The sequence below is a fragment of the Scomber japonicus genome, chromosome 15 (assembly GCF_027409825.1).
Source record: "Scomber japonicus isolate fScoJap1 chromosome 15, fScoJap1.pri, whole genome shotgun sequence".
Taxonomy (NCBI): domain Eukaryota; kingdom Metazoa; phylum Chordata; class Actinopteri; order Scombriformes; family Scombridae; genus Scomber; species Scomber japonicus.
Window position 1 is genome coordinate 16702040 of NC_070592.1, and position 10892 is coordinate 16712931.

The 10892-nt window shown below is 39.2% G+C and overlaps 1 protein-coding gene across 2 annotated transcripts; it reads right to left on the reverse strand.

Moving 5' to 3' along the window:
• Positions 1-3307: 3307 nt before the first annotated feature.
• azin1b (antizyme inhibitor 1b) lies at positions 3308-10088 on the reverse strand. 2 transcript variants are annotated; one of them, XM_053333809.1, is made up of 11 exons: positions 9926-10088; positions 8927-9070; positions 8436-8633; positions 7943-8116; positions 7511-7683; positions 7043-7256; positions 6541-6615; positions 6136-6301; positions 5982-6046; positions 4955-5136; positions 3308-4845 (listed from the first exon to the last, which is right to left on the reverse strand). In XM_053333809.1, exons 3-11 carry the CDS (start codon positions 8535-8537, stop codon positions 4770-4772), a joined length of 1227 nt encoding a protein of 408 aa, XP_053189784.1. In that variant the 5' UTR covers positions 8538-8633; positions 8927-9070; positions 9926-10088; the 3' UTR covers positions 3308-4769. The 2 variants fall into 2 exon arrangements, with proteins under 2 accessions (XP_053189784.1, XP_053189783.1); XM_053333808.1 differs by having other exon boundaries at positions 4955-5172; positions 5937-6046.
• Positions 10089-10892: the final 804 nt, after the last annotated feature.

Sequence of the window (10892 nt, forward strand, 5' to 3'; positions counted from 1 at the left end):
CTTTTTTAAGCCAATTACATTGATCCTGCATTTTGATAGGCGGAGTAGTGAAATTGATAGGTTATAAGTATTTTGGCTAGCATTGCTTAATGATAAATAAGCAAAAATGCTACTTTTTCTTTTGAGCCAATTACATTGATCCAGCATATCAATAGAAATGAAATTGATAGGTTATAAAAATGTTTGGCTAGCATAGCTTAGTGATAAATACGTAATACGGGTATTCGATTTTTTAAAAAATCATAATACTATCACACCATCTAAATTCATAAATCACGTACGTACATATGGTGCGAGAGGAGTTGTTCTAATCTGATTAAACAGCTATTTAAATAATAGACAACAATATGTACAGTTCGCTGGTAATGCGATGATTGAATGTGGAGTCCCACAAGACTTGGTTTCGAGGCCCAAACTTTTTATTTTTGTATATAATTGACATATGCGAAGTGTCAAGTATATCACAGCTTGTTTTTTTCGTTCAGGAGATGAATTCAAAGTTTTAGCAGAAAGCATTGTAAATGAAATGGTCAAACTTAAAAGATGGTTTGATAAAAATAAGCTGTCATTAAACCCGAACAAAGCTAAGTTTATGTTTTTTGCAAATCAAAAAACAGATCACTGTCTATAGATGGAGTTTATATGAAGGTATGTGTATTTGCATTTTCGTAATAATAGGAGACAAACAGAAATGTAAATGTAAATGTAAATGTAAAAATAAGGGTGTCTACAAATAGGGTAGCCTACTTCTGCAAAGCAATGCAAATTCTGTACTGTTCACTTATTTTGCCATATTTTAGTTACTGTGTGGAAGTGAGGGGCAAATGAAAGTTTAAGTTCAAAATCAAGTATCATTGGTAAAAACCTGCCTATAATTATGTATATAAATAATGTTCTATTAACAGAAATAGGGCTGCAATTAAAAGATATTCATTAATTTAGTAGTTGGCAAATAATCGAGTAATCAACAAATCGTTACAGCTCTAAACAGATGTTTAACAATTACACATGAAGTGTTGCTTGCATTTGCATGTTGATGTCAGGAAGAATTACTCATAGAGTGGACTAATTAAACTCAAAGACTTAAATGAGTAACAGACATTATTAGATATGAACAGGGCAAAAAACTGAGTATTATCAGAAAATATACAAAAGCTGTTTGTTTAGTTCAGAGGATGACTGATGATTGATTTAAAGGGTTGTATGAATATCTTTTAGTTCAAGATGTATACAGAAAGAATAAGACTGCATGTAGTTGTCAGGTAATGGAGTTTCTTAGTCAATGGTGAATTATTTTGTATGGCTTTTGATTCTTTTTATTGGTTGTTAACTAGCTGTAGCTGGCAGACCATTTCTACTGTCTTTATGTTTTGGGTTTTCTTTAGTAGCAGGCAAAATAAGATTTTTTTTCTCCCTCCTCCTTTCCAGTCATGGCATGTGTAAACTTGGTTGCGTTTGGAGCATGAATCACGTCTTTTCTGAAGGTGTGCATTACCATGAGAGGAACAAACAATTCATGTAAACATCTTTCTGACACAGGAACTACATCCCACAGATGAGACTGCTGACAACTGAGTCTAAGTCAAAGTAGCGAGTAAAGACTTAATTCACTGTGTTTCCCACGTCAAACCAATATGAGGTTATGCACTTAAATCAATTAACCACCAATCACCACCACTTACAGTTTAATTCATACTGTATAACATGTTACTCCTTCTGCATATAATTGCAAATCTATCAACTCTGTGTTGTAACCTCATCATTACAGTCTAATTGTTTGTATGCTGCTCTGGAGTGTAGTGTGTACGAGTTTATGTTTAATGCTTGGCAGACAAATAAATGGTCTGCTATTTATTTATTTCAAAACATTTTCTGATCTGGTTGACATGCATTAGCATAGAAAAGCACGACAAATGAATCCTCCACTGACAACCACCAACATATTTTGGTGGTTGTAAATACTAAACAAGAGGAACTTGCAGCAAATTTTTCCAGTGGACATCAGCGAGGTTTGATGGCTTCATTAGTCTCACATTACACATATATACATACATTTTTACTTGAAATTCTAATGACACTGAGGATCAGAGAGAAATGGGGCATCTATCTTCTAATATATGTGGCACTGGATATGGGTTAGGACTACATTATTAACAATGTGGGTGCAACTTGGAGAACACAAGCACGTGAGATAATAGTGTCTCACTCAGGGACACACTGACACACTGTCAGAACAGGTATGGTAGTTTCCACACAGTAATGGAAATGACCTAAATCTTCCCCAGTAATGTTTTTCCAGCAGATCACTGACCTGTACTTACACTTCAACCTGTCTTTTATTACTATATATTAAGATGGCTGGTTTTTAAGACTTCAACACCATATAAATCAATAAGATACTGTAATGTACACTGACAAGAAGATGGAGAGGACTTCTGTTCCGAGCTCTTTAATAATTAGATGGTAAATTAAGTGTTTAGACCGTATATTTTATTTGCCATGAAAGCTAGAGGGTCTGGTTGGTTACATCACGTCAAAGTAGTGCAGTAGCTCATTTCACTGATTAGATGAACCGAAGGTGATTTGTACAGTAGTGAGATCGGCTGCCTCAGTCCTCCATCCTGAAACATAAGTGTAGAGGAGACCACATTAAAGTCCTGCAACAGAACTGAAATAGAAGCAGTTCCCCGTTTTGTATCCTTCCTTTTACAGATAAATGGTGCAACTTAAACATTTAGATCTCTGTTATTTTGTGTTGTGACATACATCACTGCATGTTGGTTCACACTGCAGTAATGTGCTAATATATTTCCTCTTTGGGACAATTAAGGCATCATCATCTAAACATGCCCACCCTACCAATGTATTATTGGGAGGAATAAAACACTAAGGCCGGTTAAAAGCTGATAAAAACTTAACATTCAAGTCGAGACAGAATACATTCCTGCTATGACAAAATTATTAACCAGGTATGAACCATCGTTTTTCTTTTTGCTTTATTTCTTCATAAGTTTTTAAATGTTTTAGAGTGATCTGTAGGCAAGAATAATATCGGTCATACGGAGATTTCTACTCTGTTTTACCGGTTACATCAAGAAATAAAATAAAAGAACAGAACAGCCTACTGTAAGGAATGTAGCCGTAAAACTGTTTTACAGATGGTAACTACTACGTAACCATAGATTAATTGCAGATCAGAAATAATTCAGTCAGAAATGATTGTGAGTTTATCCATAACATGTGGTGAACATAAAGAGCTGGCAGGAACCAGAAATAACTCACCAAAAGATCACACAAACACATGATAGATGATTTCTGTCAGAAATGTATTAAATTAATCATTTCATTACTTTAACAAGCACAATTTACAGTCAAAAACAGGCTATGGTCCATTAGTGCTTTAGACAGCAAGTACTTAATACATTAGTCATTTGTGACACACAAGGGCAGGATTCTTTAAAAACTGCAGTTAAGTCAGGTCACCTTTAATATTATTCGACATTTAGCTGTACAAGAGTGTGCATGATGTTCCTCACACCTCTGTCAGGCATGTTATTTATCATATGCATGCCTTCAGAGGTCTATGCACAACTAGCATGTCTTTCACTTCAGAGATAGACACATGTTGGTGTATCCCCACCACATTACGAAAATGTATGTTTGAGCACTCTTCAGAAATGGCTCGTCTGCTGGTTTTTCAGATCCTGGGAGGACAAGGACCAATGTGAGGATCTGAAGCTCCAGGGCTGTGCTGTTAAATATCACAGTATTTTTTTAACCTACAAAAGATTTTGTGCATTTTAAACCAAATTAACCTCTTTCTAATAGCGGCAAGTAGTGCCTTTAGGGTGTATGTAGCTTCTCTGCATTTTAAGCATTAGCTTTATGTAGAGAAAAGAAAATCCCACAGCAATTTCTTCATGCCTTTTCAGTAAAGGGAAACCACTGAGGTCACAGATGGCAATCACAGCACACAAAATCCATGTAGCGTTAAAAAACACATCAATATCTTATCAGGAAAACACTGTTAGATGGGCCACAGTATAATACCTGGGCAAAACACACTTAAAGACGGAGCTTTCAACATGCCCCTTAATAACTGAATCCAATAAATAAAAATGTAATGAGGTGAACTGCAATAAAGAAATAGGTTACATCATTGTCATAATATCATTTAAAACTATGCAAAGTGGGAGTCTGAGGTACAGAAGCCACACAAGGCATTGATTCTTTTAAACACTTTAAAATATAATCTACAGACAAAATGTATTGATGTTGAACAGACACAGGATTTACACAACTGTCAACAAGTAATCAATAGAGTGCATGATTTAAATCAATTGTACATTTTGTAAACTGGATTTGATTTAGGAAACAAACCACCCCAAACATGTTTGGGGTGGGGTTCCATCTCCACAGAGTCATCCATTTTGTTGCATAATGTCATTTGAGCTTGGGCTGGAGTTCTTTTAGCTGACAGGTTTTTTAAAGAGTCCATATGAGGGAGGAGCAAGAATGAGAAGATTAACTTCCAGATAAAATTTTGGACAATTGAGGTATCAAAGAACCAATTATTTCCCATTTCAAGAGGTACAAAAGTCAAATTCCTGGAAGAAATAATAGGACACTGCATTTTCCAAGGTGGCTGGAATGTTGACTACATTTTGCCCCTTGTCCCAAATAGCACTCTGACCCCTCTTCTCACATGGTGAAAGCAGAGGCTAAGGAGGATCTGTGCAATATAAGACGGGATAGGGGCAGAAGAGTAGTTACGCACTGTACTGGACCATGGAGAAATTCTTCATGGTGCTGTCCAGTGCCACACCGGCCTCCTGCATTTCGTACCTGTGGGCGACACCAAGCACAAGTGGAGTCAGTTCTCTCTAAATTGATCAGCGTTTTGTTACATATGCATCAGTGGTGACCTTTCCATTATAACTCCCTCCGTACTTACCAGTCATGGGTGGAGACAGTGTAGTAGACGGGCAGCTGGGGGGAGCTGGAGAGGCAGCTCAGCTCCTCCAGGCCGCAAGCTCCCATGTTGGAGAAGAGAAGCCAGTCTCCCACACTGAGCTCAGGCAGCAGGCAGCGCTCCACCACCTGGTCCAGCTGGTCCAGTGACGGGCCCCACAGGCTGCTGGGATACGCCGCCTCCTCAGCAGACAGCACATGCTAGATGGAGGAAACATTGTATCAAAATGTTACAAATCAGAAATGCCAGCCATTGCTCCTCCCTAACGGAGCGTTCACACCAAATGCGATGAACACAATAATCTCGACACGCGACAATGCGTTTGGTGTGAACGCCCCATAAGACCTTCAGTCACAATGAGTGACATCTCATCTCTAATAGACATGAAAATGTATCAAGATATACAAAATTACATAGAAGAGTTATATCTATGATTAGTCAGCAACTATAAAAAGTTCACAGCCTCCACTTATTATTTGTTGATAGAATAACTACAACTAGATGGTCTGGGCTGTGTGAAACAGCATGCTATTTTCACATCACAATCTCCTTTGTCTGACCACCTGTTGTTCGTGATTACATCATTAGTTAACTTTACCTCCAGTTTAACTGAATGTTTGTGGTTTTTGTCACAATTGTGAGGTAAACAAAGCACAGAAAAGGAAATACTTCCGCAGGAAGGACAACTGCATAGCAAGCAGCTGTTTGTAGGTTGCCAGTCACCTTTTTGTCAGATTATATCATATCTCTAAATGTAGCATGTTTAAATACTTGGGCTTTGTGTTGAAAAACCCACAATCAATGTGAGATCTTTATATGGGTCAATACAGTTCATGATGTAAAGAAAATCGTATCCTGCTCCCTTAAATACTCAATGCATGACCCCTTTTCCAATTCAACTATAGCCACTATCAGATGGTTCATTCAGTCCTGAATAGACTCCCTTGGGTGGAGGCCTACTAACCTTGTGCACTGATGGGGCAGAGATGGAGTTTCCCAGCAGCTTGTGGCTGAATGGACCATAAACACCCTCATTCATGTAGTACAGGAACTCTGTGTCCTCGTTGTTTTCATCTGTGCAAGTAGATTACAAAGTCAGAAATACAGAACATACAGTTTTATCTACAAACTGAGGACTTCTGAGCAGGAAGAGAAGAACTCACCTTGAGACAGGCTGTCCCAGCAGCGGGCCACCACCTTTTTGGCGATCACGTTGACAGCCAGGCTGAAAGCAGAGGCCACGTAGAAGTTGCCTGGCTGGGCCAACACTTGCACACCAGACAGTGGGGGGAAGTAAGCATCCAGCATCGGCTTGATTGCAGACTGAACCTGCAAGAAGATACAAAGTACGCACTCAGACACTGTTCCTACATAAAACAAAACATGATGCCGAAACTTTTTTTAAAAGGCATTAGGTGCCTTTAAAGATGAAATCCACAACTTTCTGCATGTTGTTAGCAAGAGGCAATAGATATGACTTTGGAATTACAAAAAGATGGTAGGGTGTCCAGAGTTTATGTACATTTTGAAATGTGTTTTCTGTCTTTGCACACTGCACCAAATTTTACCTGTCTGAGCTGAAACTCTGAGCCGGTGAATCCACCTCCAATGTCCACGATGTTCATGTTAAAGCCCAGGTCCATCTGGCAAGACAAGGAAGTTACTTATTAAGCATGTTTCATATACAGAGGTAGATTCAAAGTGTAGTACAGAGAAGGTAAAGCAACACAAGCAACCACAGCATAGACAGAAAACAATCTGTTGTTACATTTCATTTAAAAGACAAAATATTAAAAAACATGGATGTAGAAAATAAATTAAGTTGACTTTTATCTACAAAATGCCCATGCAATCATTTTGGAATGTAATATATTGTCCAGATGATATCATTACTTGCAGAGAATGCAAAGCTTCTAAAATGTCCATTCAGAAATTGCATTAAACACGTCATACTTTTTGGCAGTCATCAAGTACTAAAACTCCAGATTACCAAAAAACCCTCCATTTAGTTGACTTCTTTTAAATCCTTAAATACAACATCCGTCTATCAGCAGAGTCAACAGTACTCACCCCCATGTCAAACACACAACGGGCATCTGAAAGTGCATGGGTGTAGGCCTGTTGCAGGTCTTGGCAGGAGCTGGGGATGTGGAAGGTTACTCCCACCACCTGGACCCCCAGCTCTTTGGCTGCCTCCAGCAGGTGCCGGCAGCTCTTCAGAGAAGAGCCAAAGGCCATGCTGGTCTCAGCCGCGTGTGCCTCAGTGGTCAACTGCAGCAGCAACCTATGGGAGACAAAAGAACAAAATACATGAGACAAAAAAACTCAGCAAGATGTATAATTCTGAGATAGTGCTTCACCTAGATCAAGTATCTCTGAACTTTTAACATCAACTTTAGGCCAATATGTTTTCAGAGTGACCAAACTTCGACATTTCAACTAAAAAGGCTTTATCATTTTTCTTCATTTAAAATAAATGCTCCATGGTCTCTCTACAGGTCAGAAACTCCACCCAGTACCTTTAATTCTTTCACTTACTTTGCACTCGGGTGGAGGCGGGCAATCTTGGACAACTCAGCCTCATTTTCACAAACAAGGTGCTCGATGTTATTCTTGGCAGCATGCTTGATATGTGCCAGCTGCTTGCAAACACCTGACAGGATGATGTTTTCCGGTGGCACGTCGTGCTCCAGCACTAGGCTCACTTCAGCCTGGGGGAGAGGGGACACACACATTAGACACATTAACGCAACAAAGTCTAAAAGCCTCATCAAAGCAATCAACAAAGGCACCAAGTGTGTTGCATAAGTTGAAAGGATAATAGCCGCCAGCTGAATAGTAATCAATTGAGTGCATAAAATATAATTACCCCTAAATGTTGAGTGCTTTCATAAGAGGATGAAGCATCATGTAGTTTAAAAATAAATAAAAGCTATGTGCAAATTTGTATCTGTTAATATGAAAGCTTACTTTGTTAGTGCAGACAAAGCCCAATCCCAAGGAGGCCAGCACCTCGATGACTGCAGGGCTGCTGTTGCACCTAACTGGGAAATAAGGCTGCAACTGTGGCACTGTGCTCTGCCAGCAAACATGCTGCCGCATCAGGGCACCAAGGTCGCCCACCACAAACGCACTCTTCTCCACCTGGGAACATAAGAGTAAAGTAAGAGTATATAAGGGTTGGCGTACATACATAATGCAACTTTTATGATGAAAGTTATTTAAGTGTTTTGGTGTAAAGAGTAAGTAAGAGTAGAGTAAGATTACTGCCTAAGAATCTCACTGCATACAATAATCAAAGCAGACTTTCAAGAAGTTTATTGATGTCAACAATATCTCGAAAGTGAACACTGGAAAACCAGCTATAATAAGATACATGCGCTACTGACAGTGTCTTTTAAAGCATTTAGGTAATTTCGTCCACTGCAACCTGAACCTTAAAAGGCCTGCAAGCGGAACTCACCAGAGCCTGCTCACAGATGTGTCCGTCAATAACATCTTCAAGGGTCACTCCTCCCTCCAGGAGTTCAATGATGTAGTTGGGTTTGTCAGCGAATCCTTTCATCTCAACCGTATTCCGCTAAGCCGACAATCATAAAGAACAGATAAGCAAGTCAAGGGGTCACGACTGAGCCAATGGGTCCTGCCGGTATGCAACAAACTAGGAAAAGAAAGGAGGAAAGAAATATTAATATCACCACAATTCAAACACATGAAATGCACAGGGATATGAATGATGAACTTCTACCATGAAGCATTTACACTTCTTAACATCTGTCATAATATAATAACTACAGAGTCCACCATCTCTTTGAACTTTTATTTAAATCTACTTCCTTAAAAAAACACAGACTCACTGAAAAAATGTGTTACCTCATGCCAAATTTGACTAGAACACAATCATCCTGGACTTTGCTACAAGTGTATGTGCCTCTGTGTACAATGGTCACTCACATGGACAAGTCAGGAGATGGACCTGTCCCGCTATCAGCTAGGATCCCAAGGCGGCTCAGCGTTGAAGTCAAAGTGCTCCCGGTAAAGAGCCGCCCCTAGGCCCCCTGGATAGCGCTCATACACCTGTACAGAGACAGGGGAGCCCTGAGGAACAAACACACATTGACATAAAGATTAGTTCATTTCTGTTTGTACTCCGACTTTAACACAAGAGTAAAAAAAGAAAAAAAAAACCCATCACATGACATGCTCTTGGCTCGACTAATCATTTCACTTCTTTCTAACAATACAAAGTTTACCGCTGTCATCTTTGGTTTCTCTGTGGTCACAATCTTCACTGACATAATCGATATGTTAAGTAACTTCCACGCCCTTTGACGTGGCTTGTTTTTATTATCACTATCATCATCATCATTATTATTATTTAACCAAATAAAACACAGGGTATTAATTTTAGCTTCACTACCTATTTCTAATCGCTCAGTCAACATCATGCTTATAGAAAAATATGCGCATGCGCAGTGAGGCCGCAAATAGTGTCACAACTTGACAAATGAGAATAATATTTCAGCGAGTAGTCAAAACAAAACATGAAACGCTAAATGGTAGCAAGTGTGGTCAAAAGATGCATTTTTATAAATACAAATATAGGTTGAAAGTGCCGTTGCGATGAACGGAAACGCCATGGCGAGGAAACGCGCTGCTGAGTGTTCTTGGCAACGAGAACCGAAAGAGGCTCATGTTAGCTCCGTATTTTACTAAATAACCCCGAAACAAACCCCAACACTGACAACAACACACTCATTAACACTCACTCGACGTCCCCCGAAACCGCTTTGTAATTCATTAATATGTTTCAAAGCGGCGTTAAAACACTCCAATATAATTTAATGAATCGGTCCTGTCATGTGTGGCAAGAAGGCAGAAAGACCAGCCCGCCATGTTACGTCCGCCCGCTGAATCCAAGCAACTCAAACCCAAGTGCTCCGTTGTACTTACGTGAGATAACGGCCAGAAGGTTTTGGAAAATCGTCTTCTCTTTTTCGGCGGAATTTTTAAAGAGTAGTGGGCACAGCGATATAAGAAAGAAAGGCGGCTGTTGTTGCCATATGTTCAGATAAGGGGACAAACGTCGGGGTTGTTTGAGCAGCGTCTTCTATGTCTGCCGGTAGGAGGAGGACTAACCAGCGAGCGCAGGGGGAAGAGGAAAAGGTAATCAACGGCTAGTGGGCGGCACTTACAGTTCAGTTCAACCAATGAGCCGTCTGCATTTTTTAGATCATACCAAATATGGATTTCCGAATATAATATAGGCTGCAGTGAGATCTGTGCTGTTTATACAAGTTACATAACCATAAACTTTCCGTAAATGGCCACTCGTTTCAGTTAATCAGTCTAGGAACTCTGTTGCTGTTGTTTTCATGGGACTATTCAGACAAAAAAACAACAACAACAATAATAGTTCATCCAGTCTTAGAACTTCAAACCCAATTAACTAAAATGAAGTACAATTACCTCCACAGCCAACAGCACAGACAAAGTAATCAATTAAACACTGTTTGAATGGCATCCCCCCCAGGAGGTAGCACATGGAATTTGGACAGCAAAACTGAAAATAAAGCCGGATGAGCAATCATACAAGTCAATGCGGAGATGCGGAAACTTGATAGAAGGAGTATCCGCACACTTTTCTTTATTTCTTTATGTGTAATCTGCATTACAAAATAATGGCACTTTTAAGTTATACATTAGGTGTATGAAATAACACGACGAATAATACAACAAAACAATAATTTAACAAGGGAGATGGAAAGACAGCAGCTACGAAAATAACAAAAAAGTACGGGTTAAAGTAAATAAATAAAATGAAGTAGCTAAATAATAATACAAATGTTTTAAAAACACCGACATAGTTATTAATGGTTTTACCTTGAGGTGAACCTTCTGTATTTGCTCTTGTGAGGTC